The sequence below is a fragment of the Numenius arquata genome, chromosome 23 (assembly GCF_964106895.1).
Source record: "Numenius arquata chromosome 23, bNumArq3.hap1.1, whole genome shotgun sequence".
In the NCBI taxonomy this organism is placed as follows: Eukaryota; Metazoa; Chordata; class Aves; order Charadriiformes; family Scolopacidae; genus Numenius; species Numenius arquata.
Window position 1 is genome coordinate 7,696,238 of NC_133598.1, and position 27,793 is coordinate 7,724,030.

At 48.9% G+C, this 27,793-nt stretch overlaps 1 protein-coding gene across 23 annotated transcripts; it reads left to right on the plus strand.

Annotated features, from left to right (window-relative positions):
- Positions 1-27,777, plus strand: ATP6V0A1 (ATPase H+ transporting V0 subunit a1). Of its 23 annotated transcripts, none has more exons than XM_074162744.1 (22): positions 1-117; positions 242-320; positions 622-719; positions 1,281-1,409; positions 6,147-6,250; positions 6,871-6,997; positions 8,331-8,413; positions 9,057-9,150; positions 10,473-10,685; positions 11,381-11,531; positions 11,754-11,893; positions 12,665-12,822; positions 13,283-13,373; positions 13,849-13,967; positions 14,273-14,489; positions 15,084-15,191; positions 15,920-15,994; positions 18,127-18,234; positions 18,844-18,861; positions 20,655-20,772; positions 21,179-21,350; positions 26,520-27,777. In XM_074162744.1, the coding sequence occupies exons 1-22, from the start codon at positions 1-3 to the stop codon at positions 26,611-26,613; spliced, it is 2,613 nt and encodes an 870-aa protein (XP_074018845.1). In that variant the 3' UTR covers positions 26,614-27,777. The 23 variants fall into 23 exon arrangements, with proteins under 23 accessions (XP_074018845.1, XP_074018846.1, XP_074018847.1 ...); XM_074162745.1 differs by having other exon boundaries at positions 6,168-6,250; XM_074162746.1 differs by lacking the exon at positions 15,920-15,994.
- The last annotated feature ends 16 nt before the right edge of the window (positions 27,778-27,793 follow it).

Below are 27,793 nucleotides of genomic sequence, written 5' to 3' on the forward strand. Positions count from 1 at the left end.
ATGGGGGAGCTGTTCCGCAGCGAGGAGATGACCCTGGCCCAGCTCTTCCTCCAGTCCGAGGCCGCCTATTGCTGTGTCAGCGAACTGGGCGAGCTGGGGAAGGTCCAGTTCCGCGACGTGAGTGACCCCCGGCCCCCCCCCCCGGCCCGCCCCGGCGGAGCGGGGCCTGGCACCCCCGGCACTCGCTGCCGGGGGCTGCGGGGCACCGGGCCGGGCTGGAACCATCTCTCTCTCTCTGCAGCTGAACCCGGACGTGAACGTGTTCCAGCGTAAATTTGTTAATGAAGTCAGGAGGTGTGAAGAGATGGACCGAAAGCTCCGTACGTTTCTCTCTGGGGTTGATGTGGCTCCGGCTCTGTAGCTTTTAAAGGGAAAATAATGAACGCAGGCTAAACCTGCAGGGCAGCCTTGGAGAACAGGGTGGTGAAGAGGAGCGAAGGCCGCCCTTCCCCTGTGTGTCAGGCTGCCGCCAGTGATCCCCTCCCTGCCTCAGCCAAATCAGAGGCTCTTGGAATAGGAGGTGAAAGAATTCACGGCTGCCAGTGGGGCTGGGTGGTGTTACGGTGGGAGTTTGACATTGAGGTATCCTTTTGGTTAACAATGACGATGCTGTCTCTCCAGGGTTTGTTGAGAAGGAGATTAAAAAGGCAAATATTCCTATCATGGACACTGGGGAAAACCCGGAGGTGCCTTTTCCACGGGACATGATTGACTTGGAGGTAATGATGTGTGTTACGACTCAAGTAGTATCTGACTCTAGATGGAAACAGGGGACATGATCTCCGTTGGTAGATACCTGTGGAATTTATTGGCAAAGGTGCACTAACCAGAGTCCCCAGCCGTCACCTGCAATGGGAGCTCTGCTCGCTGGCATCAGGCTCATCTTGATTCACGAGCGTTGTTTTGCTTGTGCGTTTGTCCAAATACTGTCAGAAGTGAACGTACTTCAAAGAAATTTCACCCATTTAAATGAGTCAAAACCCATGGTTCACGGTGGGTCTGTCATAAAGTTTATAAGGGGTTTTAGTGATGTAAAGACCACTGGCTAAATCCAGCCTGTAACAGACTGGCTGAGTGGGAAAAGTTTCACGTTGCCTGAAGAGGATGTCACGAATCTGGATGCCCGTGCCATGGCAGATGGGCACTGTGTGTAGTTGTGTGCAAATCGTGTGGGAATGTAAAGCAGCTTGTCTACTTTCTTGTTTTAATAGATTTAACAGCACTTACTTATGGAATTGCTTTAAGTCCTTTTTCTGTCGTCTTCTTTCCCCATCTTGCAGGCAAACTTTGAGAAAATTGAAAACGAGCTTAAGGAAATCAACACAAACCAGGAGGCTCTGAAGAGAAACTTTTTGGAGCTGACAGAATTAAAATTTATACTGCGTAAAACTCAACAATTTTTTGATGAGGTCAGAATACCGGGGGCGGGTTAACACTTGGGCAGCTGGTTCTTCTCCCACAAATTACCATTTTTATTCTCAAATATATTTTTAGTTGCTATTTTGGACAGCAGGGTCATTTTTATGCTTTGTTTAAGAAAGCTTCTCAAATTATTTTCCATTTTTCATGCAGTGCACATAGCTACCCGTGATTTACTTCTTATGATGTTGGTCTGGGTTTGTTTTGGGTCAGCAATGGTTTGTCTAAAAATTGTGTGAAATCATTCTGATGCTGGTAGTTTTCAAAGCACATCAACAGACCACAACTCTGGCGCTACAGGGAGTGCTCTCCTGGGTGGGAGGGAGTCTCTGTGGGTGGGGGCAGATAAGCAGCCCTGCCTCCCGCACACAGATACTACAATCAAGTTCAACTTCTCTTCAGCCTTTGAAATGTTACACGGAGATTACTCTTTAGGGTCATAACACAGAGTCCACTGAAGCAATAGGGTATTTATTTATCTATTTGAGCCTTTGATCAAACCCTAAAGTTTTCAGAGGTGGGTTCTGGAGCGAAGCTGCCATTTAGAATCTTGAACGCTTGGTGAAGCCCAGCTCGGCCGGGGACTGGTGGCTCTTTCTGTACCCGAGAGGAGCTGCTCTGCTGTGGGTCATGCTGCAGACACAGATCCCGCACGGGAGAAGGCGTAATCCTTCCTTGTAAAGCTTGAGTATCCCAGAGCCTGGGGAGTTTTCTCCAAGAGCTCCTGTGTGTGCTTTAGAAGGGTGAGGACACGGGTTTGCTGAGTATGTGTCCTGTGTCCTCTCATCCAAGGATTTGATCAAAGAGTTCTTGACGGATCTGGCTTCTGGCCATTACAAAGGCTGTGATCAAGGAGAGCTGGGCTCCTGCAGCCTTCGCGCCATTATCTGAGGGTTGGGGTTTGTTTTTCTGGCACAGGATGGTTCCTGCTCAGGTGCTGAAGTTGTTCATGTGCCAGCACGGGTCTTGGTCACTGCTGACAGAGACTCTGCTGCTTGTGCCATCAGTTGATTGGTCACGGGGTTGGTTTCAGTACAAAAAAACCCCTTGATTGGTCACGGGGTTGGTTTCGGTACAAAAAAACCTTGTCTTCGAGTGTTGAATGTCCACTTACACGTGTCTCCTTGGGCACCCAGCATTAACCTGACAGTCTGTTACTCGGCAGCGCTGAGGTGCCACTGCCCCCTCTTCTAACAGAGTATTGAGTAAAACCACGTACAGCCAGTGCTGGGTGCTTTTTTGTTAATCACTGTCCTCCCTGGTGAGAGCTGCCCGCTGCTTTCCTTCAACTACAGCATGATCAGACTGAATTTAAAGATCAAACCCAATTTCCTAAACTGTCTGCGTCAGGTCACCACAAAAGGGAGCTCATTGTCAGCCTTAAGTGGACTGGCCACAGGAATTTAGATATGTTCCCGCTCCTGTTTGATAACTGGTTTCTTTAATAATAAATCAAAATACAACAAATAAAATGCAGCGCTCTATGTAAAAGCAGCTCGTGTGTGGAGGTCAGTAAAGCATAAGTTGAAGCTGTTTCCACTCAGGCTGCAAAGAGCCAAGAGCCGTGTGAGCCCCGACCAGTCCCGGGCTCGTGCTGGGGCTTCGTGTCTCCTGCTGCCCTTCACTCAGTACCTTCAGCACTCGAAGACTTCAATAACTTGTAATTACGATTGTATTATTCATAGTAATAAGTTGCACAAGAAATGGCTGACGATCCAAAGCGCTTTTCTTGGTGTTTGCTCTGGGGAGTTTGTGCACTGGGGGGGGAGAAGGCAAAATTGTTTCACTTGTTCTTGTTAGGATGGTTCTAGTCGAAGGAGCCATTTCTTGTTTCAACACACCATGTTGATGATTATGCTCCTTTTCTCAGTCTTCTTGTCTTTGCTTATGAAGAGCAGTATGAGCTGGAGAGATTTCTCTGAAAGCTTTGCCTAGAGTGTGAGCGTAAGAGAAGACTGGAAAAGTAATGGTTAATGGCATGCAGTCCCCCCTCTCTCCTCCGACTCTCTCCCCATCTGCTTTCTTCTGTTTGTTTTGCACCTCTCATTCCTGTCTGGGCTCTGGGTTAATAAGTTAGATGGTGAAATGACTCCTTTTTAGTTCCTGTGAAAATAGACTTTTGTTCTGTTTGTGGACTGGAAGGGGCTTGAATTGTATGAAGTTGTGTGGGGTGATCCAGAGCCATCACAGGGCAGAGCTGGAATCAAGAACGGGGAAAAGGAATCTCTCTTTCAGGCCCTGAGATTAAAGGTGCTGATCTGGGTGGACAATCAGCAATTTAAAAACGTTTGATAATGAATGATCTGCATTCTAATTACTGGCATGCATATGCTTGGGTTTTTCCAATCCTGAATGACCTGATGTAGTAAAAAGTACTTCACAATAATGATGACATTTCGCTTGCTGCTGGTGAAAACTTATTCAAAGTAAATTTCCCAGAGTCTGGTTTCTCTGCATTGTAGCCGGATAGTGCTTTCATTTCCACAGTCTCTCAGTTATTTACTTCTGTTCACTCTTATAACACTGCTCTAGTTATCTCCCCCGAATCAGGGCTGATGTCGCTGCACCGTTTCCTAGCTGGAAACGGTATGATTGTCAATCAGAGCAGTTGAGAGATGAATCAAAGAACGTTGGGGTTTGTTATGCAAGTAATCCTTGTGTAAGAAAGTTCTTGTTTAGTAAAACTGGTCTAATCCGACTTTAATCTAAGGTGCTTTGTTCTGTAATTTCAGCCTCTCTAAGCACAACTTGTCTCTGTTTCAGACGGTGTCCTGAGCCAAGGACACGCAGCCCAAAGGGGCCAGGGGTGATACTAAACATTTATAAGAATTACTCTCTCAAGTGAGGTGGTTCCAAGGTTTTCACGTGTGCCATCCTTCTCTCTTTATGCTTCATGTGCTAAAACGTGGCGCACCTCACAGCGATTACCACAGAGCATCTTGATCACTGATAAATACAATACAAGCCTCTTAAAATTGTAACTTACTGTTTTCCAACATCCTGAAATCTCGTTATCAAGTAATCACTGGTGTCTTTGGGCTGTATGTTTTGCTTTGTGGTACCAGACCTTCTTATTTTGGTTGTGTTCTGTATGAAGAACTTTCATTCTGTTTTTGGTGTTGAAACAAGTTGCCTTAAAGCTGAAGGGATCAGCAGTTCCTGGTGTTGGTTTTCCCAAGCTCAAGTAAAGGGCTCCCTGTGGTTTGTGGTGTGTGTACAGGCAGCTGAGCTGCACTTCACCTCAGCCTTGCAAAAACTCCTCTTGTATGTGGCAACTACTTTTATTTGGCAGGCCAGTAAAACACTGTGGAGTTTTTCACTACAATTGTGATGCAGCTATTGCCCAAATAAAGCTCCCATGGCTGAATCACTACAGTTGCTATCTGCTTTTGCAAGGCTGCGCTGTACGTGTGCATGTATGTTACATGTTCAGGGTCAAACTCTACCTTCAGTGTGTTGTAGCAAGTGCCCTCGACAGCTCTGGGGGAGGCCCCCCGTTTTCCACAGAGGGTAGAATTTGGCCCTCTCTTTGTGCCGAGGAACTGTAGTTTTTGTCATTTCACTATATAAGCTGCAGAGGTAGAAATGACCGTGATGTGGGGTTGATTGAAGATGGTGCACCAGAGGATGTGACTTGAGCATCCTTCCTGACTGGAACTCTGGCACTTACAAGGTATGTTCCCAAGAATTTGAGCCTGCAGATCAGTTGCGATGAAGGACGGTATAAAACTGTGTCTTCTCTTAATGCCTGGCTGGTCAAAAAATGAGCAACATCACAGGACTGCCCTAAGCAACACATCTTGTGAGTCTGGCAATAACACATAGAGTGAGTAAGGATAAACATCTTGGAGAATGTAAAGATTTAATCAGGAAGCATGTTTTTAGGCTGGAAGTATTGTGTGTTTTTCCTGGAGAACTTTGTAAAGCCATTAAGAAAATTACCATCCAGTACTTCCAGGTTTTGTTACTGATTCTGACCCTGTGTCTACGCTGATGTGGCGAGTAACCTGGAATCAATCAAACTATCGTCACATAAGTGAGAAATGAATTATTTTGCCTGGAGCAGGGCAGGAGGCACCGAGCGGGTGTGCGGGTCTGTCGTGGCTGCTGCCGGGGACAGCCCTGTGAAGGTACCCCCAGGTCATTGAACCGTCTGTGGAAGACTCGCCTGGGCATCGCTCTCCCCGTGGCTTGGAACAAGCTCCCCGGGCTGCTCCACACCAAGTACCATTTCCCAGGCACCGCTCAGAAACGCCTTTTGCATCTCTAATACACAGAAAATGCGGAATTACGGCAAGAGGGGGTCAGTCTTTTTCTCATTTCAGATCTAGGGAATGAGCAGAGTAGGGTGTGCCGCTCTCTTGTGCCATTCAAAAACGGTTCTTGGGAACATCACTTGTATTTAAAACTTGATAATTTTTTTTGAATTCTGCCTTTCTTCAGACTTATATACCCCACAGCCCCTCTGTTCTCTTGCTGCAATCTTCAGACCTTTCTTGTACAGTAGCTTTGCTGGGCCATTCCACTCTCCTCTCGTTTTTCTCCTTCCTTATGTGGTTCTGTCTTTTCTATCATCTGGTTCCTCTTTCTGCTGTCTTATGTTTGTTCTTTTCTTTTATTTTTTTTTTCTTTTTCCTTTTTTTGTCTCCTCAAACTATCTCCTGGTTCCTCGTTCCCTGCATGCCACTAACTAGTTTCATTAGATATTAATTGATTTGTGAATTCAGGCTGAATTGCATCATCAGCAGATGGCGGATCCAGACCTATTGGAGGAGTCCTCTTCGCTGCTGGAGCCGAGCGAGATGGGAAGAGGGGCCCCGCTACGACTCGGGTAATGGCCATTGGCTTTCTCCTGCCCCCCTTGGGGTTGTTGGCTCATGTTCATCCCAGGGCACCTGCAGCCCTTTGAGCGCAGCAGTGGAACTTTCCAGAGGGGCACATCAAGCGATGAAGGCTGGTCTGGACTAGCTGTCGTCCTCTGGTTCTGTCCCTGTTCATTAACTTCCCAGTTCATATTTGTGCTTGGCACATTTCTCACTGCACAAAAAAAAAATCGGCTAGTTGTTCTTTGTAAATGTGTCCTGGTGGCTCTTTCAGACATTCTGAGCTCTCACAGCTTTGAAACCAGTAACTACTCTAGGCACGTAATACTCTGAAAAGTCTGTGTAGTTCTGTACCCTCTTCATTCGTTGCTTCCAGGCTCTGTGTGTCTGTAATTCTCTATCTGGACGTAGAGGTGGAAGCAGTGAGGTCTTCCTGTGCTGGGCACACAGTCAACGGTCAGTCTCCATGTGTTTAGAGGACCTTCCGTTTTGCTTAAAGAACTCATTTCAGAACAAGATTTCTGTAGCTTTCAGCCCGATACCCAGCTCCAGTGGCTGTGGGTGGTTTGGGTGTCAGGCTCTGCCTTCCCCCAGGTGCAGAATCGACATTTCTGCCCTCCCTTTGCAGGTTTGTGGCTGGTGTGATCAACCGTGAGCGAATCCCCATGTTCGAGCGTATGCTGTGGCGAGTGTGCCGAGGGAACGTGTTCCTGCGTCAGGCGGAAATTGAGAACCCCCTGGAGGATCCTGTAACGGTAAAAGGAACTATTGTTTACAGCAGTGAAACTCTCAGATGTGTGAAAGGACTCTCTGATAGATCTAAACCTTTATCCCTCCATGAGCTCCATGCAGCCACACCTTGTGTTGCGTCCCTTCACGGTACATACTTGCAGCCTCTGAGACTTCAGTGACAAATGTTTTCCTGCTTAATTACAACAAAAATAGCAGGATGGTTGGTGAATACTGTTGAAAAGGGGAAAAACAACTCAAATTTGGACTGCAGCAGGGCGTAGTTGCTTCTCTGGCACAGACTGCAAGTGCAACTCCTGTGTGCAGCTCTGGATAAATAGGAATCCTCCTTGACAGAGGCTCTTTTGGACATCAGCGGTGTAACATCTGGAGCTCATTCACTCTGAATTTGGACCTTTCATTTTTCCTAATTTGCTAAGTGGCCATTTGAATACCCACCTGAGAAGTGTTGGCTTTATTACATAGTAAATGTGATTGGACTTGTTTTTACATTCAGTGTCAAATCAAGGGACAGTGCCCAAACTTTGGGAACTCTTGCTCTTGGCCAGTAGAAAGAAAAGCTCTGTGTGTGTGTGTGTCTGTGTGTGTGTGTGTCTGTGTGTGTGTGTGTTGTATTGGGACAAAGACAGAAGAGTTGAACTCGGTAGCTGCCCCTTGTGTCTCATGTAAGGCTGACTGCTGCTCTCTCCCATCAACTGCTGGTAGTTGACCTGTTGGATTATCTGTCTACTAGGAGAGACTTTGTTCAATTGTGCAACACTTCCTTAAATTGAGGTTACACCTAATGTAATGATTCTTGAAACATTACGTTAAAATTTCCTAAGTAAGGTAGAACAATAACTTGTCAACAAACGCAGGAAAGGGGACCTGGCTCCCAGCATGAAAACAGCTGTACGAGGAATGTGCCCTTGGCCTCCCTGGAGAATCAAAGTTGTTAATCTCCACCTCAGCTTATTTTCATTCACTCTCCAGCTTTCTGCTTGATTCTGTAGGTGAGCTGGCTGCAGGGCTGATAAATATTTCACTGCATCTCTGTTCTTTTGGAGATCTTCCCAGGTTTCCTGTTTATTGTGTTACAGAGAATAGGTAACAGATAACACAGAACACTTTGCTTCAGTAAACACATGTACAGTAGGGGTATTCCCTGCTGAGGCTAAGAATCGCTTTCCTCCTGTCCGTTCCAGTGGTGTGAAGGTACATTCTTGACTCGCTGTGCAGATGCGAGCTCTGTGTGCACAGATTCAGAGGAAAGAAAAGTAGAACTCTGTTGTAATTTGCTATAATGCTAATTTCTGAAAATAGCAGAGCTATTACAGTGCACCCTGTCTTCTCTTCCAGGGGGATTACGTGCACAAGTCTGTGTTTATCATCTTTTTCCAAGGCGACCAGCTGAAGAACAGGGTCAAGAAGATATGTGAAGGGTATGGTAGTCTCACAACTGGGCAGCTCGCTCAAGTATTTGAAACATGTTGACATGACTTAATATCGGTATTTTACAACTCCTTATTTCACAATGACTGTAAGAGTACGTATTTTGACAGCAAATAAAATGTACCATAAGGAGTTGAAACGTATTTGACAGGCAAAGTGACCACAGCCCAAGGATTCTGGCCGCTGCTCAGAGGAGCTGACTGCTTTGGTAGAGAACACCTGAAAACAAGGGAGTTGGAGTGTGGAACTCCTGGACAGAGCTAGTGGGGTGTCAGCGGGCAATATTCCCCCAGGGGAGACCAACGGTGACGGGTTCCAGCAGCAGCTGCGCTGGCATGATAGGGACACCCCGAGCAGGGACGGCTGATCGGCTCTGGGACACTGTCGGTGCCGGGAGCAGAGGTTTCCTCCCACTCCTGTTTCTTAAGTGTTTGGCTTCTGGTTTGGCCTGGAGCAAACTGCTCTGCCCGCTTGATTTAGAGGTTGAAACCCTGCTTGGCAGTCTTTGCTGATCAGAGACTTCTGTAAATGTGCTTCTGGCTCTGTGTCTGTACTTAGGCTCAGCCCTCTGTTCCCCTGACTGACTTACCTTCTCTCCGTCCCTGTCACTAACGTGACTTGCGTGTCTTCCAGATTCCGCGCCTCCCTCTACCCATGCCCAGAAACACCACAGGAGCGGAAGGAGATGGCTTCTGGTGTCAATACCAGAATTGATGATCTTCAGATGGTAAAATAACTGGGGTCAATGCCCGTTTTTTCTTTGCTCTTTAATAATGTAGTAGAAAACTTATTTGGATCCTGTTGAAACAGGAGAATTTTTGGCCCTATTGGATGGCCCTGTTTTCAGCTCCAGGTAGCTTGAGCCCAGCAGCTCAACACTGCAAGAAAGGTGTTCAGAGGCTGTCAGCTCCCTTGGGTGTAGGGTGAAGGGCTGAGCAGTTAATTCTATATGAGTAAGTACAGCATGGACAGGGAGCTGCCTGCCAGGGAGCAGGGAGGAACGTGCATGTGTGAGGAGACGGCGTGTTTCCAGCTCTGAAAGCTTGTAGTTGCCTGGTTCACCTGCAAGAACTTTGAAAACATTTAAACTTATTTCCAAGTTGAGATAACAATGCTAACTTTAACTTAGCTCTTCTTTTTTCTGCCTGTCTTCATATTGTCATGTTGTGCTGACCTGAAGAGCTTCTGCTTTACAACTAATCTCTTGTGCCACAGCCTGAGTGTTGGTAACAAGTGATCAGCACACAAACCCACTGGGTGCCAGCTCTGAAATATTATATGCTTGAAATTTGCGTGCTTCAAGGAAGAAAGGCAGTACGTTATAATGCAGAAAAAATTAAGGGATTTGAGACAAAAAAATAAGAAAAGGTTGAGAAACTAAAAGGAAAAATGGTTAAATTTGGGCTGCTTGTTTGACAGAGAAACTGTCCCGAGCTGGCAGTTGTGTAGTGCTGCTGTTTGGTAATTTTAAAGTAGATGAGAACTCAGAAACGATTCAATTTGTAGGATCCAAAGCTGTGTTTGCCCTTTGTCCTCGCCTTCCCTTGAGCCTAAGACTTTCCAGTCTGGAAATCTGACTTGGCATGAGGTAGATGTGTTCCAGTTGGAAAACACCCTCAGTAGAAAACACTTTCTCCTTTTCCCTTCAGTAAAAAAGTCTTTCATTGTAATCTTTGTGTGTTTTCTTAAGGCACTGTACACCTCACTTGGTAGAACTCTGCTCTTTTAACCTGGGTGGAGGAGAAAATGTGCTCTGTGATCTCTGGGCAGTTTATTGTTTGAAATACCCACTGACCCTGGAGCTGGAGGAGGAAAGAAGTCAAAAAGTGTCCCTTAAAACCTTTTAGCAAAACTAATTAATATGGAGAGTAAAGTGTATACTGGAGGCCTGTGGCAGCCTGTGCATGGGGTGGGGAGGAGGCTCATCCCTCCGTCCTCTGCTGGGTGACACTTCTCTTGGTGGTCAGCCCGGTTTCACTGTGCACTTCTCTGTGCTGCCAGTTTTGGCCAGTGGTTTTGCCTCATCTTTCTCCTTTTTCTCTGTGAAAGGTGCTGAACCAAACAGAGGACCATCGCCAAAGGGTTCTGCAGGCGGCCGCCAAAAACATCCGTGTCTGGTTCATCAAAGTGCGCAAGATGAAGGCCATCTACCATACCCTGAACCTGTGCAACATCGACGTGACACAGAAGTGCTTGATTGCTGAAGTCTGGTGTCCTGTTGCTGACCTGGATTCTATCCAGTTTGCTCTGCGGAGAGGCACAGTGAGTACCGGCTGGACAAGCAGACAGCCCTGCCTGCAACTTCAGCAGGGATTCATTGATTTGTCCGGTTTGCGAGTCTCTGAAATCCATCCCTTTGGGCTGCTTGAATCAGTCCTTCCACAGAACACCTCATTTAACATGCAGGAGTCGTGGCTTATAGATAACAGATATGTGACATTGTGTAAAGCTTTAAGTTCAGGGAAGTGCTGTAATGGTAACGCGTTTTCCTGTGTTTGAGTTCTTGGGCACGTTCAGTGAGCCCGGCCGCGCTTTGCAGTCCTGCTGGATGTATAGCAGAATGTATGGAAACAAGCTCTCTGGGGCATGAGCAAGCTCGCCCTCTGCTCAGACTGACAGAGAACAGAGTTGGGGGTCTTGAAGTCATTTCATTTTTTAATATTTTTTTTTTAAAACCACCAACAACCCCCTTGCATGAGTTTCTTGTCTGCCCAAATCGCACACTGTCCATCCTTACTGCAAGGATGTGCTACTCCTGCTGCCATACAGAGAGGAGAGCAGTGGAAACTTGGCAGCCCTTCTCAGCTGCTCCAGTAGACTCCTCATTGCGCAAGCACACTGAAATTGCAAGCTTGTCATTTCCAAATGCTGACAAGAAGGTCGTGTTTTACTCTGTCCTCCAGAGCTCTGAGGATGGGTGTTCTGATCTTCCTCTTTTTTGTTGTTTTTGCGAACAGGAGCACAGCGGATCCACTGTCCCATCTATTTTAAACAGGATGCAAACCAACCAGACCCCACCGACGTACAACAAAACTAATAAGTTTACTTGTGGCTTTCAAAACATTGTTGATGCATATGGCATTGGGACATACCGGGAAATAAATCCAGGTAAACTCACACTTAGAGCAGTCCCAGACATCTGTCTCAGTTTAGTTGTGGTGTTTCTCTGCGTCGTCTGTCCTGTGTGAAAATTTCCAACAGAGTACTCAGCACCTTTCAGAAGCAGAGGGGAAGCTTGGGAATTATATTGCTGAATTGTGTGAATTGTACTGTGGTAAATGTGGGATTACTCAAACAGAGCACACCAGGATGTCATCTTTCCTCTTGCAGCACCGTACACGATCATCACCTTCCCCTTCCTGTTTGCTGTGATGTTTGGAGACTTTGGCCATGGAATCCTGATGTCTCTGATTGCTGTCTGGATGGTGTTGAGGGAGAGTCGCATTCTCTCACAGAAGAGTGACAACGAGGTAAAGTGGGGGGTCATGCTGGGCGTCGGTTTAAAAGAGATTTGCAGGGGAGTTTCATCCCATCCTTCTCCCCTTGAACTGATGATCATGTTACTCCCCACGTCTGAAACCTGTGGAGCCCACAGCCAGGCTGGGAAGCCTGCAGAGCACAGACTGAGTAGCGTAATTTCATAATAGTAGTGAGTTCCTTTGGGTTTTCTTTCGGATACTTGTCTGAGATTATTCCTTTCGGGTGCTTAAAGGAGAGTGTTTGTCAGGTGTAGTGCGTGAGCTGTTGTAAACAAATCACCCAGAACTTGGTTGGATCATCACGGGGTTCAATGGCTGCAAACCTCCTGACTTCTGTCTGTGTGTGTTGTATCTCTGAGATTCCTCCTGTTTGCAGATCCCGTGGGCTTTGCTCAGGGCTGGGGCTGGCAGGGGGTGACCAGAGTCCAGACACACGGGTAGAACGTGGAGGGAGCTGAGCGGGGCCCGCACTGCCTGGTGCCAGACCAGCGCTGCAAGCTGGGGCTGGCGTCAGCGCGGATGCTGTTTATCCTTTCCGGCTAATCCCAGATTCCCCATCGACGGTCGCGCTGCCTCTTTATCCTCCGTGTTCTCATTCTGTGCTGCCTCCGGCACCTGTAATTCCTGCTGTGGGGAAATAGAGACTTGGGCTTTTAGTCCATATGGCCCGTTACTGTTTGTCCTGCAACTGGTTTTGTTGTTCTGTGACCTTCCTCGTTCTCATGGACTTTCTTTGTTCCTTTTTCTTTTGTTTTGTACTAGATGTTCAACATGGTTTTCAGTGGTCGATACATCATTCTGCTGATGGGACTGTTCTCCACTTACACAGGCCTCATCTACAATGACTGTTTCTCCAAGTCACTGAATTTGTTCGGTTCGTCCTGGAGTGTGCGGCCGATGTTCACAAAAGGCAATTGGTCGTGAGTAAACAGTTGGTAACTCGATAGAGAGTGACAGTGACAAGCAGGTGACTTCTCTTTCCCCATTGTCCTCCCAGCTCAGGAAAACAAAAACTTCTGAGCTCAGTCCCCAGAAGGATTGGAAGAGGGGTGTAAAAGTGATATCTATCAAGTTTCAAACCAGCTTTTTCTTTCCCCCCAGAAAAGTTGTAAAGATGCAGCTTAGCCACTTTCTCCTCGTAGACATCGCGATATTCCGGTCCCCTGTGTCTTTCTTCCTTGTGACACTGAGTAATGGGTCAAGAAAGAGGTTTATTATTCATTCGGGAAAGTCTTTAGGCCACGCAGGAACCTTAAAGCTCTCATTCAATTTGAGATACTCCTTGCTCTCACAAGAGCAGAATGTTGTTAGTATTTACAGAAAGAAAGAGGACGGCATTGCTTGTGTTAATGTCTCTATAATCTGCTTGTACCCGAACAGAGATGCTTTGCTTGAGACTACCCCCCTGCTCCAGCTGAACCCTGCTATTCCGGGGGTGTTCGGTGGGCCCTACCCCTTCGGCATCGACCCGGTAAGGGCATCCTCTGTCTTAACAGAAAAAGTGCCAGTCTGGTTCCCTGTGAGAGATTTCACAGCCCAGCCGTTCCCTTAGCCAACTCTTAACCGATGTTGGGAACGATAACTTTACTTCATTTCCTATTGCAAATCAGAACTATGTGTTCATTTAAATGGATAATCATATTTTTTGCCTGTCGAGGATACAGCCCCCTTTTGCCTGCAACTTTTGCCTACCATAAAAACAGGGAAGGTTTGATTCCTGCTGTGACGGTGGGATCAGTTGCTGTAAGAGAGTGTTCCTGGCAGAAGAGGTTGTCTGCTCATTTCCCCAAAAGATATCCATGTGACAAACACGTCTTTTAAAAACCCTGCTCTTACAGCCTTATACTTCCTGGATGGTTAATGCTGTTTAGCTTCAAGTGAACATTTTCATCCTCCTCTGTTTGTCCTTGACTCGGAGTTTGCTGACTTGCTGGTGTTTTTCACAGATTTGGAACATCGCCAGCAACAAGCTGGCCTTCCTCAATTCCTTCAAGATGAAAATGTCGGTGATTCTTGGCATTATCCACATGCTCTTTGGTGTCACGTTGAGTCTTCTCAACCACATGTAAGTGCTTTGCTCCATTTTTCTCGTGGTGGGGGGAAGTGTTTTTGTGTGTCACGTGTGTATGAGTTTACGGTGCAGAAGCCCATCAGACTTTACCCTGCCAATGGCCGGGGGGGCTTGTCCTGCCCGTGTGGAACGAGCCATGGCCAGGAGCTCTGTGTGTAAGCCCCAGCCGTTGCTGAAATGCTGAGCCCCCGCAGTTTTGTTCCAAAGACGTTCTTCATGTTCTCATTAAAAGCTTTTGCCCTACACATGCCTAATGCCAACCAAATGTAACATTAACCTCTCCTTTTTTCCCCCTGTAGCTATTTTAAGAAGCCACTGAACATATACCTTGGATTTATTCCAGAAATGATTTTCATGTCTTCACTCTTTGGGTACCTCGTTATTCTCATTTTCTACAAATGGACGGCCTACGATGCTCACACCTCAAAGGATGCACCGAGCCTCTTAATACACTTTATCAACATGTTTCTCTTCTCCTATGGTGATACCAGTAATAAGATGCTTTATAAAGGGCAGGTGCGTGCTCTCGCTAGAATAAGATCAGAGGTGCTTCGTGATATTAGTCTTTCACTGACCTTATAATAGTTGTGAAATCAAGCATGAAACGCTTTTTCTGTGTGGTAGAGGAAACGTGGCATCATTTCCAAAGGCTGACACTCTGGGATGTTGAAGAAGGAAGGAATAATCCCTACACCAGGAGTTTCTATCAGTCTGAACACAGGTCAACTGTGGCTCCAGAACATTTGGATCCAGACTAACTGTGGGCAGTGATTGGGAATATTGTCCCGCATCTGCCATGCAGTGCCTTTAAGCATAGCTGAGACACTAATGTCGTTTCCTCCCAGCACTATTGGACATCTGCCAAATTCTCATTCCCTGCAGAATCTGTAGGATTTCTCCCTAATCTAACCCAGCACCAGCACTGGGCGCTGTGCAGTGCGAGGGCATTAGGGACAGCATGTCTTGTTGTTCCTGGGAGAGAGAGAGAGGGAGGCGTCCACATGCTCCGGGAATCCAGTCGTTGGTGTCACGTCAGACTCCTGCTGGGGGGTGTGTGTGTGTTTGAGCGTGGGCTGTCGCTAGATCATCTGAGACTTGTTTCTCTTGCAGAAGGGGCTCCAGTGTTTCCTCGTGGTGGTGGCGTTACTGTGTGTGCCCTGGATGCTGGTGGCCAAACCCCTGGTCCTTCGTCGTCAGTATTTATGGAGAAAGCACTTGGTGGGTGACTAACTCTTATATTTTCAATATGAAAACTAATTGTGGTTGCAAAGCTACATTCTCTGTCTTATCTCGGATACGTGGGTTCACAATGCACTGTGACCTGTAAAACGTTTTTGTATATTCCTGGGCATAAAGGCAGGTGGGTTTTACTGGAGAGAGTGTTGCCTGCTTCTCAGAGCTGGATCCAGCATCAAACCTGCCTGTAAAAACCCTTTCTGTTGGTAACGATAAAAGCAGTGTGCCTGGCCTGCGCTCTGTCCGGTGGTTTGGGAGCACTGCGGTGCTGGTTGCTGGATGCGCTTCTAAGCCTTCACTGGGCTGACGATGTAAAAGCAGAGATGGCAGCTTAATTGGCTGGCAGACTCATCAGCTGCCTTTGCTAAAGCAGTTTGGACGGTAAAAAATAACTAAGGGGAAAAAAAATAGACTTAGCAGTCGTTATGTGCGAGGTTGTCCTCTGGGGTGCTCTGTAGGTTTCCAGCTGTAAAGTATCTGCATGTGAAATGCAGGAACCTGGCACACGTGCACTGAGGATACTCGAAAATTCTCCCTGCATGTATGGCAGCCAGCTGGTAGGATGTGAAGCGAGTCAAAGCTCAGTTCAGTTAAAGACACTCCCTCTCCCTTCTCTGACCATCTTTCATCCTCCCATGTCCCCTCCATTCGTCTCCCTCTCTCTTCTTGTTTTCTTCCTCATCCCTTTCTCTTCTTCCATCCACTATCAGGAAGGGCAGCCCACGGAGGCCCAGGTCAGCCCAGGCCCGACCCAGCAGGCAGTAGAGGCAGCAGCGGCTGCAACAGTGAGTGCATTTAAAAATCACCTGATGGACTGAAAGATGGGAGTTGGCTTTCTGTCTAATTCTCCAGAGAGCACGGAATGTATCTGCATTTCATAAGGGAGTGGCAACTGCACCTTTAGGGTGAAAAACGCTTTCTCTTGGAAAGAGCAAAGTTCAGCAAAAGTGATACATTCTGGAAGAAGTACCAGGCTGAAGGATGATAGTTGTGTGTGCGCAGAGTGCTGCTGAGATCACAGCCTGCAGAGCGGCACAGCAGGGCCTTGCTGCCACAGCCCCCAGGTTAAGTTCCCCTTTTTTCCTTTTCTTGCGTATCTGTGTAAGAGAGCTCAGGATTCTTCCCAGCGGAGCATTTCTGTTTGCATTGTGTGTTCCCAAACACCATGTGTATGTGATGGCCTCCTGATGACTTCGTATCAGTAACTGCTGGGGTTTTGACAGCCTGTGCCCTTGTAAACACTTTGACTTGAAACTGTTATAAAAGGGTTGTGCACAAATAAGGCTCTCAGTAGCAGCTGTTCCTCCTGATTTGTGTCTAAACCCGCAGCCAGCCCTTGGATGATCACAGCAGCTCCCAAACCTGGTCCCTTCCCCAGTGCTGTGTGTTTCACTTGGGTTCAGTTGTGAGTGCTGAAGCGTGAATCTTGCCCGCAGTGACACTCTGAGGCACTTTGGGCCAGGGTTTGTATCGTGACATTTTAAGTAGCCCCACAGAAATGTCAGAAATGAAAATGGACCTTTTGTGCATAATCCATCCAGCGCTTGAAGTGCATCCCAGAACAAGAAGCTGTGAGGGAAGGTCTTTGTATGAGAAGTGTAAAGTAAACAGTTGGGGCTTTGGGAGCCGTGTTTAGGTTGGACAGCTGACAGTTTAAAGAGAACAGGTACAAGTCGGGTGTGAGGGAAAAGCCGCACAAGTGCAAGTTCACCCTGGGAATGCACAGATAGAGTGCTGGTACTGGTCATCAGTGACTTGTGATGTCCCAAAGATGCTGAAAATCCTAACAAAAGCATTGTCTTATATTATTTTTTCCCTTTATTTCTGTTTTCAGAGCATAAATGTCTATGTAGTGTGTTTTTAAAAACCTGACAAAATCTTTAAATCACATCTGGCATTTTGGGCAAATCTATAGTTGAGCCTAAATTAAAAGCAGGTGCATAAGAGCAAATGGGTTCAAAGAGCATCAGGGAGCCAGAGCATGAGCGTGTTCCAGTTTACCTCCACAGCTGGGTCAGACCCGCGGGTCTCCGTTTATAGTCCCTGGGATCAGTCGGGACCATTTTCTATCCTGGGAGACCTGGAGGGGGACAGAGATCCCGCTGTTGAGCTGCAGAGGTGGGGATGTGCAGGTCGTGCCTTCACTCTCCAGTGTGCCCTCACGATGTGTAAAGGCTCTGCGGGGGGCAGGGAGAGGACCCACAGATCTCTGCGTCCCTGCTCGGTGGCAGGGCGGCACGGGGGAGGAGTCCGTCCCAAAATCCAACGTTCCCTGCAGTGAATGCAGCTGTCGAGCAGGAGGAACCTCTGGCTCTGCCAGAGTTTCAGCCGAGGTGGTTCTGTTCTGTTCGGAGCGTGATGGAGTTCGGGCTGAGGGTCACACGCTGAGCCAATGTCTATAAAAGGGGCTGTTTGCGTAACGTGGAATTTCCAAGTAAGGGAAGGTCTGATTTCCCTGTGTGTCCGTACGCGCTGCTGCGGGGCCAGTGTGTGTGTGTCTGTGTCAGCCCCTTCTGCCCGGCGTGGTTACTGTGTGACTGGTCTCACTTGCCCAGCACTGGTGTTTGTGCCTGTCTAGCACCCGCCGGGCAAAACCTTGGTCTTTGTTTGCACGTGGGTGCCAGCAAACGTCCTCTGGAGAGATGTGCCTTTTGTTTTACTTGGGGGGGGCAACTACTTTGTAGAAATGTATCAATTATTCATTCAGACAGACTTTTTTTTCCCCAGCCCAAGCAGGAATCGGCATCTTTCCCATCCACGTGGGGGAATAGTTGTACACCTGGCTTAACCTGGGCCTTAATACTTAATATTTTGTTCTTTTCCGTGAGCTGCTGCTGCACGTGGAGTCGTGAAAAACACGTGCTCGTGCAGTAAAAACCAAACAACACTTTGCTCTTTCTTTCTCTGCGTGCGTTAGGGAACGCACAACTTCGGTGGGATCCGGGTGGGCAATGGCCCGACGGAGGAGGACGCGGAGATCATTCAGCACGACCAGTTGTCCACCCATTCCGAGGAGGGGGAGGAGGTAAGAGCCTGCCCAGCCTCCCTGGGGGCCTGCGCTCGGCCACAGAACGCGGTGGCTTCTGCCTGTATTTACTGACTTCCACACTGCCTAAAACTACATAGCGACCATTTTCAGTGAAGTGTTTTCATACAGACTCTCTCCTGGTCATTCCCAGGACTCCAGAAAAAGCAGTATAATCTGTATATAAAAAGGGAAACGTGGCTCTGTCCCCATCACAAGGAGCTGTCACCTTCAGGGCGGCACGCGCAGCTTCTGCTCTGGCTGCAGCACAGCGCGTCCATGCTGCCACCTGCTCCAGTGAGAAAAGCACTCCCTCTCTCCAAAATCCAAGGGCTGTACTTCTGCAGCAGTGAAATCTTGTTTATATATTCATTTTGACCTGGGGGTAATATTAATTGCTTTGAGCCACCTCTGGTTGAGGAGGAGGAGTTGATTTATCATAGTTTGGGGGTTTTCTGGTGCCTTTGAACAATCCTGAGCCGCATCTTGCCTCGGTAGAGCCTGTGCCGTGTCACTGCTTTGCTGTGCCGTGTGTAGGAGGGAGTTATTGTGTTCGTGATTAATGTTGTGATCGAGACACTGCACTAAATGTAAACTTATGTTTCCAAGCCTGCAGAGGACGAGGTGGTAAGACTACGGCAGCTTCGCGTTCACCTCTACCTGGGCCATTCCCCATCGGTGTAAAGCACATGTGAATTAAACATGTCACAACATCCTGTTTTCCAAAAGATCCAGCTATTTACGTGTTACAGGCCATTTCTAATTCGCCATACATATGTGCCCATTAGCAGACCTTTAATTACTTCATCTACACAGCTTGTTTGTCTTATCCCCTGTCTGCAGATCTGTCTTGGTTTACAGGGAAGCTGTTAAAGCAAAAACTTTTCAGGCTCCCAGTTTTAAACTTTTGAAGAAGTCTCGTTTGCCTTACGTTGTGTCTTTGGTAATTCTGCACTGCAACAAACTGCTTAAAGGTATTTTTCCCCAAACTATCTGCCATTTCGAGGATGATACCGGTTGTTGCTAGGCAGGAAATACAGCAAAACTAGTTTCATACATTTCGACTCACCAGTATCTTCCTGTAAAAGAGATGCTCTGTTCTGAGAAACCGCTCATTCATAAACACCTGTAACAGGTAGGAGCATTAAAGAAGTGAGTTTTTGGGAATACTCAGGCAGGATTGATTGTAAGTTTCAGCGCTATCAGGTTACCGATTTCATTACAAAAAATACAAATGCCAGTGGTGCTGCTGTGAATGGTGCTGACGGGTGTTGCTCAGAGCTCCTTTCTGCGTCGGTCCCTCTGGAGCAGAGGGGGTGCGGAAGCAGCGCCTGCTGTACCTGATAATTCTATTTATCACCGAACCTGTCAAAAACGTCTGAAACTACAAATACTGCAGAGCGATCCTGCTGACTCTCCCCCTCCCTGGCACAGGGCAGCTCTCTCCAGAAGTTGCACAGGGCTGTAAATCGTCATTGTTGGAATATTTATTGCATTCCATTCACTGCACACTGATGTGCTGTGTGTTGGGAGCTGGTGCTGTCACCGGGGCAGGGTTTGTTAAAGAACTTTGCAGTTCACATTCTGTGGAGAAAGTATTAGGCTTTTGACAGCTAATTTAATTTAATTGTTTGAAATACTTATTGCCCTGGATATACGAGGGGAGAAAACCGAATATAAATAGCTTTGTGTGCATGCTTAGAGCATTAGTCACTTGATGTATTTAAAACATCATGTTCACTTGACTTAAATATGAGCAGTTTCTTAAGCATGGATTGAATCCAAGATGTAGGGAATGCTTTCCCAAGCTGCAAAATAAGAGACTGTCCTACATGGCAGACTTCTTTATAAGTGCTTGTCTTATTATTTCAGAAAATTGCCAAGACACAGAGACTTTGCCAGTGAGTGGTGCACAGATGGGACTTTTTCAAGACTGCTTTGTGCATTTTTATTTATTTTTTTTTTGCTTTCAAGAAGGGCGAGTGCATATCTTGCAAAATGCTCTTGTTGTTCCTGTAGCAAAGGCACACACACAGTATCGACTTAAAGCGCTGTCTCCTTTTCTGTAGCAGTACATGCAATTTACCAGTGAATTCATATGAATACCATCTTGTTGCTGAACAGCCTTTTCCTGGCAAAGCCCGTGGCTGAATTTGAAATATCTTACTTTTCATCTGCTAGAATTTGAAAACAATAACACTCGAGATGCAGCAGTGAACTATCACTCCACAAAACCTAGCAGGACAAGAGAATTAATTTTTCATTGGTAAAACTGTCATGCTAAGCCAGGAGAAGGCAGTATCAGTGCCTTAACTCCAAACACCATGACCTCGGTGATACCAGCAGGTAGTGGCTGGCTCTCCCTGGTCACCGGCCCCTGCTGCTGCCCAGGCTCTTCACGTCCTGTCCTCTCCCCGCAGTTTGACTTCGGGGACGCGGTGGTGTACCAGGCCATCCACACCATCGAGTACTGCCTGGGCTGCATCTCCAACACCGCCTCCTACCTGCGCCTCTGGGCGCTCAGCCTGGCCCACGCGCGTGAGTCCTCCTCGGGGAGCGGGGGCCTGGGTCTGGGTCTCCCCCTGGGCAGAGCTCAGCAGCGCTGCCGGAGAGGGACAGAGCTGTGTCTGCAGTCGCTGGCACTAATTAGGGCCAAACACCAGTGTCTGCACTAGTGCTCTCTAAAAGCTGTCTGGGTCTAGACAGGGGGGATGGAGCAGAAAGCTCAGCGTAAAGCAAAGAGCTGCCGGGCGAGGACTCTGCCCTGCTCCGTGGCCGGCAGTTGGGGGTGATGTCCTGAAAAACTGGCTGCACGAGCTGTTGTCCCTCTGAAGTTTCCCACCTGGTTGCAGTGGGGGTTGGCTTGACTCCGGTCTGTGCTTTGTAGGTAACTGGTTCTTGCTGGTTTCCCTGACACGAGCCATCTTCTCCCTTCTCCTGGCAGAGCTCTCGGAGGTGCTCTGGACCATGGTCATCCACATTGGCCTCAGCGTGAGGAGTCTGGGCGGAGGCTTTGGCCTCTTCTTCATCTTTGCTGCATTTGCCACCCTGACGGTGGCCATTCTGCTGGTCATGGAGGGGCTCTCCGCGTTCCTCCACGCTCTTCGCTTGCACTGGTGAGTTACTGGAACATGCAGGAATGTCAAAGCTCTTTGTAGCAAGAAAATTGATGTGACCTGGACTCTGTAGAAATGCCATCCAGAAAATTGTATTGACCCTTCACAGGAAAGCGAAGGCTGTAAAATTGGGGTAGTGGGTGATACTGAGCCAAGACGAGAACGTTCAGAAGTGCTGGAGTCCCACAAACCCACCCAGGCATCTGCACATCCTGCAGCAGACGTGCTCTGACAGCGGGGTCTTTAGTAGGGTCAGAGGTTTCGGTCTCATTTCTAGCGATTCACCTCAGATTGTGTGTGTAACCCTCGCTCAGGAAACGGGGGAGGAAGCCATCTCTGCTTAAAAATAATTTAGGCTGAAGCTCTGTGAACAGGGGGCTGGGAAGGTTGTGCTGGATGGGTGAGCGTGCTCCTGCCTGTCCCTGGACTTTGTTCTGCCTCTTGGGCTGTCGCCTGGTTCTAGTGTTTGTTTTTCTGGCTGTGCAGTAGCCGCTGACTGCGGTTTCCTTCACGTGGTCTTGCTCATCTTCCTAAGACCTTGCACTGAGCAGGGGCAGCTTTGTCTGCCCTTTGGGGTGCCGTGGAACAGCAGCTACTTCTTGTTGCTTTTGTTTGTTGGGCCACGCTTTCTTAGCCCCTTTCCCGTGATTTTTAAGCTCCTGTGTATGCAGAGGGGCAGGAAGCGAGGAGGAATTACTCACTAGAACGCTCATTGCTTCCTTTGCATCCGAGCACGGAAAGGGTTCAAGAGCTTTCTCTAATCTGTTTAAAAGTGCTCATTGTTCCACTTCACATTCTCTGGTGAGTGTGCTGGTGGGATCAAAGCAGCGATGTGGGAGTGAGCTTTGCTCCCCCTGGCTCCTCTTCAGCCTGAAGTGTAGGAGAGAGTGTCCGTGTGTCTGCGCCTCCGCAGGGCTCGGGTCACTGCCGTCTCCTTGGGAAGCTGCTTTCCTGGTCATCAGGAGAACAAAGTCAAGTCCCGTGATGCTCACAAGGAGTATTTTGTTGTGCTTAAATGGGAGGAAAAGGTTGTGAGCACTTTTTAAAAGTAGTTCTGTCAGTGAAAAGGGAAGCCAGTGCCTTTAAAAAAAAAATCATCCTCTTTCCCCAGAATCAGGGGAAAAGTGCAAGGCAAACTCTGTTTGCCCTCTCTGCTGGCAGCCTGTGGGGCACAGCCCTGAGTGTCCCCGTGTCCTGGCTCTCTGTGGCTCTGGCGAGCGGGGCTTTGCCAGGGACACTGGGGTAGAGCCATCTTGTGCCGAGGGAGCCGGGGGGGGCCCAGCTGAAATGGCTGCGGATGGTGCTTCTGCTTTTCCTGGCATCCAGCCTAGAAACCTTCATACCAGGCACTCGAGAACTTCTCCCTGACTGGCAGGTGTTTCCTTGTCCCTGTCCTGCTGTCACTGTACGGTGGCAGTGCTGGTGGGAAGGAGCCAGCCCTGCAGACCCCCCCGGTGTTGCTGCTGGTGGTCCCAGGAGAGCAGGGAGGGCAGCACCCCAGCCCCACGGGGGCTGTTTCTCCTCCCGGGCTGTGATTGCGGGTGAATGAGGGGATTCTCAAAGTCTCATTTTTCTGGACAATGGTGCTCCGTGGCCCGTTCCTGAGCAACAGCAGATGAGCAGCTCTGGACACTGTCCCCTCTTGGCAGGCTCTGGGTTTTCGCTTTTACCCGAAGGGATGGGCTAAGATAAGAAAGTGTGTTTTTCTGGAGATACCTCCTAATAATCACAGTCTGTGCTCGGGGGTGCCACTCACAGGGCACCTGGAGCAAGTGTGAACTGGAGGCTGCAGGTAAGCCAAGAGGTGGCTTTTCACGTTGCCGGGCTGGATCTAGAAGGTGATTGAAAAATTGTCTGGAAATGTGTGACGGGAAGATGCGTGAGACTGAACGGGAAGACAGGGAAACCCGGGCGATGGCCACGGGCGCGTGGGTCACGGCTCCCTGCAGGGAACTTGCTTCAGAACTGCAGCTCTTAACGAAGTCATGCTGTCCCTAAACATATTTTTCAAACTTGTAAAACTGTAATATACATTCTCTAAGAGGAAAAACCGTTCAGGCTTAGGAAGAAAGGCAGGTTTAAGGCAATGTTTCAGACTGCAAGTAATGTGCTAGAATTCTGTTGGATTTTTTATTGCAGCAGGGAGGAAGGCACCTGCAGTTGTTCAAAAGAACATGCTGTTAACATTCCTTTTTGCTTTTGAAGGCGAGATCAGGATGTTTCCAGTGGTAGGTGTTCCCTTTTTAGAAGGGGGGGGGTGTCAAATACTGCTCTCCTGGGAGGAGCAGATGGGATTTTTGGGCCATGGGAGAAGAATCACCCATCAAGAATTCTGAAGGTGTGGGTGGTTCAGCCTCGCTGGAAAGGAGGAGGAATTTAGTGTGTGTCTTACTGGGGAGAGGAGAGCACAGATTGTTCCATGTGCGCTGCCTATCAGCCCCGAATGGGGAGGATCTATTCTGTGCTTTTTCAGAAAGTGCATTCTTCCAGCAGGCTGGGTCATTCTGGGGCGCTCCAGGGCGGAGGAAGGACTCAAGCGCTGCCAAGGTGAAGGGGGGGGTGGTATCTGCCGGGGCACGGGGGCTCTGAGCTGCACCCCACCTCTGTTGATATCTCCTTTTATCCTAACATCACTCTTTGTGATATTTTGCCTTTGTATTTGCTTGTGAGTAGTGTAATTTGACAGGAACGTTTAGGTTAAAGTAGCTTGCCTTTTTTTAAGCCAGTCTGATGGGAGCAAGCACAGACTTTGCCCAAAAGGAGCTGTTTTTCTGTGTAAAGCACAGTTTTCAACTTGATTTGGAATGGGAAGCTCTTCTCCCTAGAATATGTCCCCAGACCAGGCCACAGGTAGAAAGCCTGGGGAGCAGCAGCATGATATAAAGCAAATCAGATTAATTGGGAGCAGTGAAGAGTGGGGTTCGTATTGCTCAGTGGAGAGGGGTTGGTGCTAAAAGAGCATCGGGATGGAGCGGGTTCAGCTCCGGAGTCTGGAGCCGTCGCACCATGTTGTTCAGCCTTGGCTGAGGTCATCCAAGTGTCTCTCGGCCAGTCTCCCTCTGTCTCCGTGTCCGTCGGTGCGCAGGGACACCAAAATAGATGTGGCCAGCCTCAAACAGCCATGCAGAATAAATAAAAAACAGCAATTAGGCGGCACTTGGCGGGTGGCTGCTGTGGGCTGTAGATGAGCGTAGCCAGGCAGAGCCCCTGGCCCCTGCGGGGGGGGTGCTGCCCCCGAGAACTGTGGGCACTGTGTCCCTCTCGCCAGCCAGGAGGGGGCAAGCCCAGCTCCCCCCCAACTTGCCAGGGCTTTATTTTTCTCTGTAAAGGCCATGAGCCAGAGCGTGTCCTCAGCATGGCCGTGGGAGCCACCACTGCTGTGAATGCCGGCAGCAGGACAGAGCGACCCACGGTCCCACGTACCAAACTGTGCTCCTCTCGGGGGGAGAGCAACTGCACTGTCCCCAACAAACACCCGACCCCGTGGGCTGCCCCCTCCCCGGTGGCTGTGAGTCACAGCCCACCCCGGGCGCTGGCACACGCCTGTAGGAGTCACAGACACCCAGCAGGAGTTTGCACTTGAACTGGATGGCGGTCGGGGTCCTGTCCAGCAAATCCCTGCAGTGGTTTCCCACGGGGCTGGGAGCTCCTGGTTTTCCCGGCAGAGTGGACGCTCTGTGGCTCTGGGTTGGAACATCCATATAATTACAGTCCAACAGACACTTAAGCTAATAATTAATACAAAAAAGCTGAAGAGTGGGTTTTCTTTAATGCTGGCTGCCAGAAAGCTCTCTAGTCTGTTTATCTGCCGTGCGAGCTGTCTAGGAAATGCTTCTGCAGAGCTTGGTCACTGGTGAGAGGGACACGGTGCCGAGTTTAGCAATGGAGCTACCACGCCTGACAGCCTGGAAACAGCACTGTCTCAGACCAAAAAAAAGGACCTCGGGTTCTGTAGACAATTGCAGAAAAAACACAGAGAACATTTAAGCCATGATATTTGGTTAAGTAAATGTTTTTGGTAGTTCCCTAACCTTAGGACAGCCTCTCCACGAGCTTCAGGCATCCAGTTGTGGCCAGTTGTAACCGAGTGTGTCCAAAAGCAGCTTTGAGAGGTCAGGGCCAGCTGGAACGGTTAATCATCAGGGTTAAAATTTCATTTACAGTGGGTTCTGTGTGACTCATGTACCCAACCCTCCGCCTCCTATTTCCCTTTGCTTACAGAGTAGTCACAGGGTACTTCTGGAGATTATCAGGGTTCCTGAAACAGTGGAGCGTGTTGGCAAGGGGCCCTTCCTCCCACGTGGAAAATCCTGCTCATCCCGGGATTCCTCTGTGGATGGGCACCGGCAGGCAGGGAGCTGGGTCTCTGCACGTTCCCTCTGAGCTCTGCTGGGCCAGCTGAAACGGCTTCGGAGTTTGCCATGATTCCCCACTTGGAAAAAAAAATACTAATCCAAGTTTGCTGTTTTGTACTTCATTAAAATACTTCTCCCAAATTGTGTTAAATTGCTCCACAGTTTGCTGTCACTTGGTTCCTGCAGAGACTTCGTTATTTTAGTGGCTCACGCAATGGAAAGTGTTTCTCACGAGGCTCATGAAAGGCTGCGCTTGTTTTTACTGGGAATCATGGGATTATTTTTTTTTCTTCCCCTATTTGGCTGTTGCTGACCATTGGAGAGGTCTCGAGAATAGCTCTTTTTTTACCCAGAACAGGCGAGCAGGGCTGCGTTAATGCTCCGCAGGAGGCACAGCTCGGCCCGGCCCCGGCCCTCGTGTGGGGATAAACCAAACAGGACTGAGTAAATAAAGAGAAGTAGCTGGTGGAGGAAGTCTGAGCAGAGTGTGGTGCGTCTGGGGCTCATTCTAACTGAAATGTGAACTTTAGTGATGAGATCTCCTGGGAAGTGCTCTGCAGGCAGGGAGCTCATCCCGCTTTTGCTGCTGGTGGGGCTGGAATTGAGGTCCCTGGACAGTTCTCTGCTACAGAAACAGCGAACAAAAGCGTGGGGTTTGTGCCAGAAGATACACTACATTATAATAGCACTTTCTCTCTTTAAAGTTTTATTTTTTATAGCCAATAATCATAGCTGTAATGGAGTTCTTGCTAATTGCTAACTCATGTCTGAGAGCTGCCTTTTTAATGAAGAATCTCTCTCCCCTCTCTTGCAGGATTGAGTTCCAGAACAAGTTCTACACTGGCACTGGGTTCAAGTTCCTCCCTTTCTCCTTTGACACCATCCGTGAGGGGAGGTTTGACGATTAGAGCTCCCCCCACTCGGGCAGTGTCACACCCCCCCCGTTTACCTCTCCCCTGTGTGTGAGTTGCATGTAATCCCCCCGTAGGGAAAATAACTTATTGCAGACCCTCAGTGTTACCCGGGTGTTGCAGAGCCCAGAGCTTTGGTGCCCTTGGGTAGCGAGTGACACTGGATCACAGAAGCTGTTCCTTCCTGAAGTTTCCCACTGACCATGGCCAGTGCTTGCCCCGTGGGTGTTTGTGTCGCCGTCACCCTCCTGCCGTGAGCTCCCTGCCAGGCACAGCTCTGGGTGAGGGAGTGCGGGCACACGGAGAAAAAGCCTGACAGCCTCCGTGGCAGGAAGCTGCTGCTCCGGAAGAGAGGCTTTTAAAGGAAACTTTGCGTGTGGATCCTGTACCCCAGGCACAGCCCTGCCTCCAGCAGCAAAGGCCCTTCTCCCTCTTGTTTCTGGAGGTGGGGGCGAGCGCGGGGCTGGGCTGCCCTGCTGGGGTGCAAGCTGTCACCTCTCGCCACCGGCACTTCTTGGGTTTCTTGTTTAAAAGCAAATCCCCGAGGCTGCAGAGTCCTGGAGGCACATCCAGATAATGCCGCAGGGGCTTGGCATCAGCGGAGGCTCCAGCGACACATGGGCTTGGGGGTCCCGGGAGCCCGTTAAGGCAGAGCAGGGGCTGAGTCTCCCCAAAATTGTACTGTGGCAGCGGGGTCTCCATGGCATTTCCCCGCAGCGGCTGTTGCTTTCTCTCCTGTGCAAGATGTGACTAATTCCTTGCCCTCCCCAGCTCGGTGTTGCTGTAGGATCGGGGGGGTGTGTGCGTGTTGTTAGTGCTGTGCGTGTTGTTAGTGCTGTGCGTGTTGTTAGTGCCGTGCGTGTTGTTAGTGCCGTGCGTGTAACTGTCGTGTTTCATTGTCGCAGTGGATCTGAGCTGTTGGTGTGCACAGATTAGGACGATGGTGAGAGTCGCCGTGACCTGACGTGGGGCGGGTGAGAAGGGTGTGTGCGGGGCACGGGGCATCGCCGTGTTTTTGGGGGCCGTGGCCGCGTGTTTACAGGGTATTTGCAGGGAGAGACGAAATCAGAACTTGCTTGGGGTGGAGCAGTGACCCCTGTCCTGCTGCCCCTGGAAGGCCTTGCTGCCCCTCACTGTATAAATTAAACCAACTGCACAATGAGCCCCTCTCTCTTCT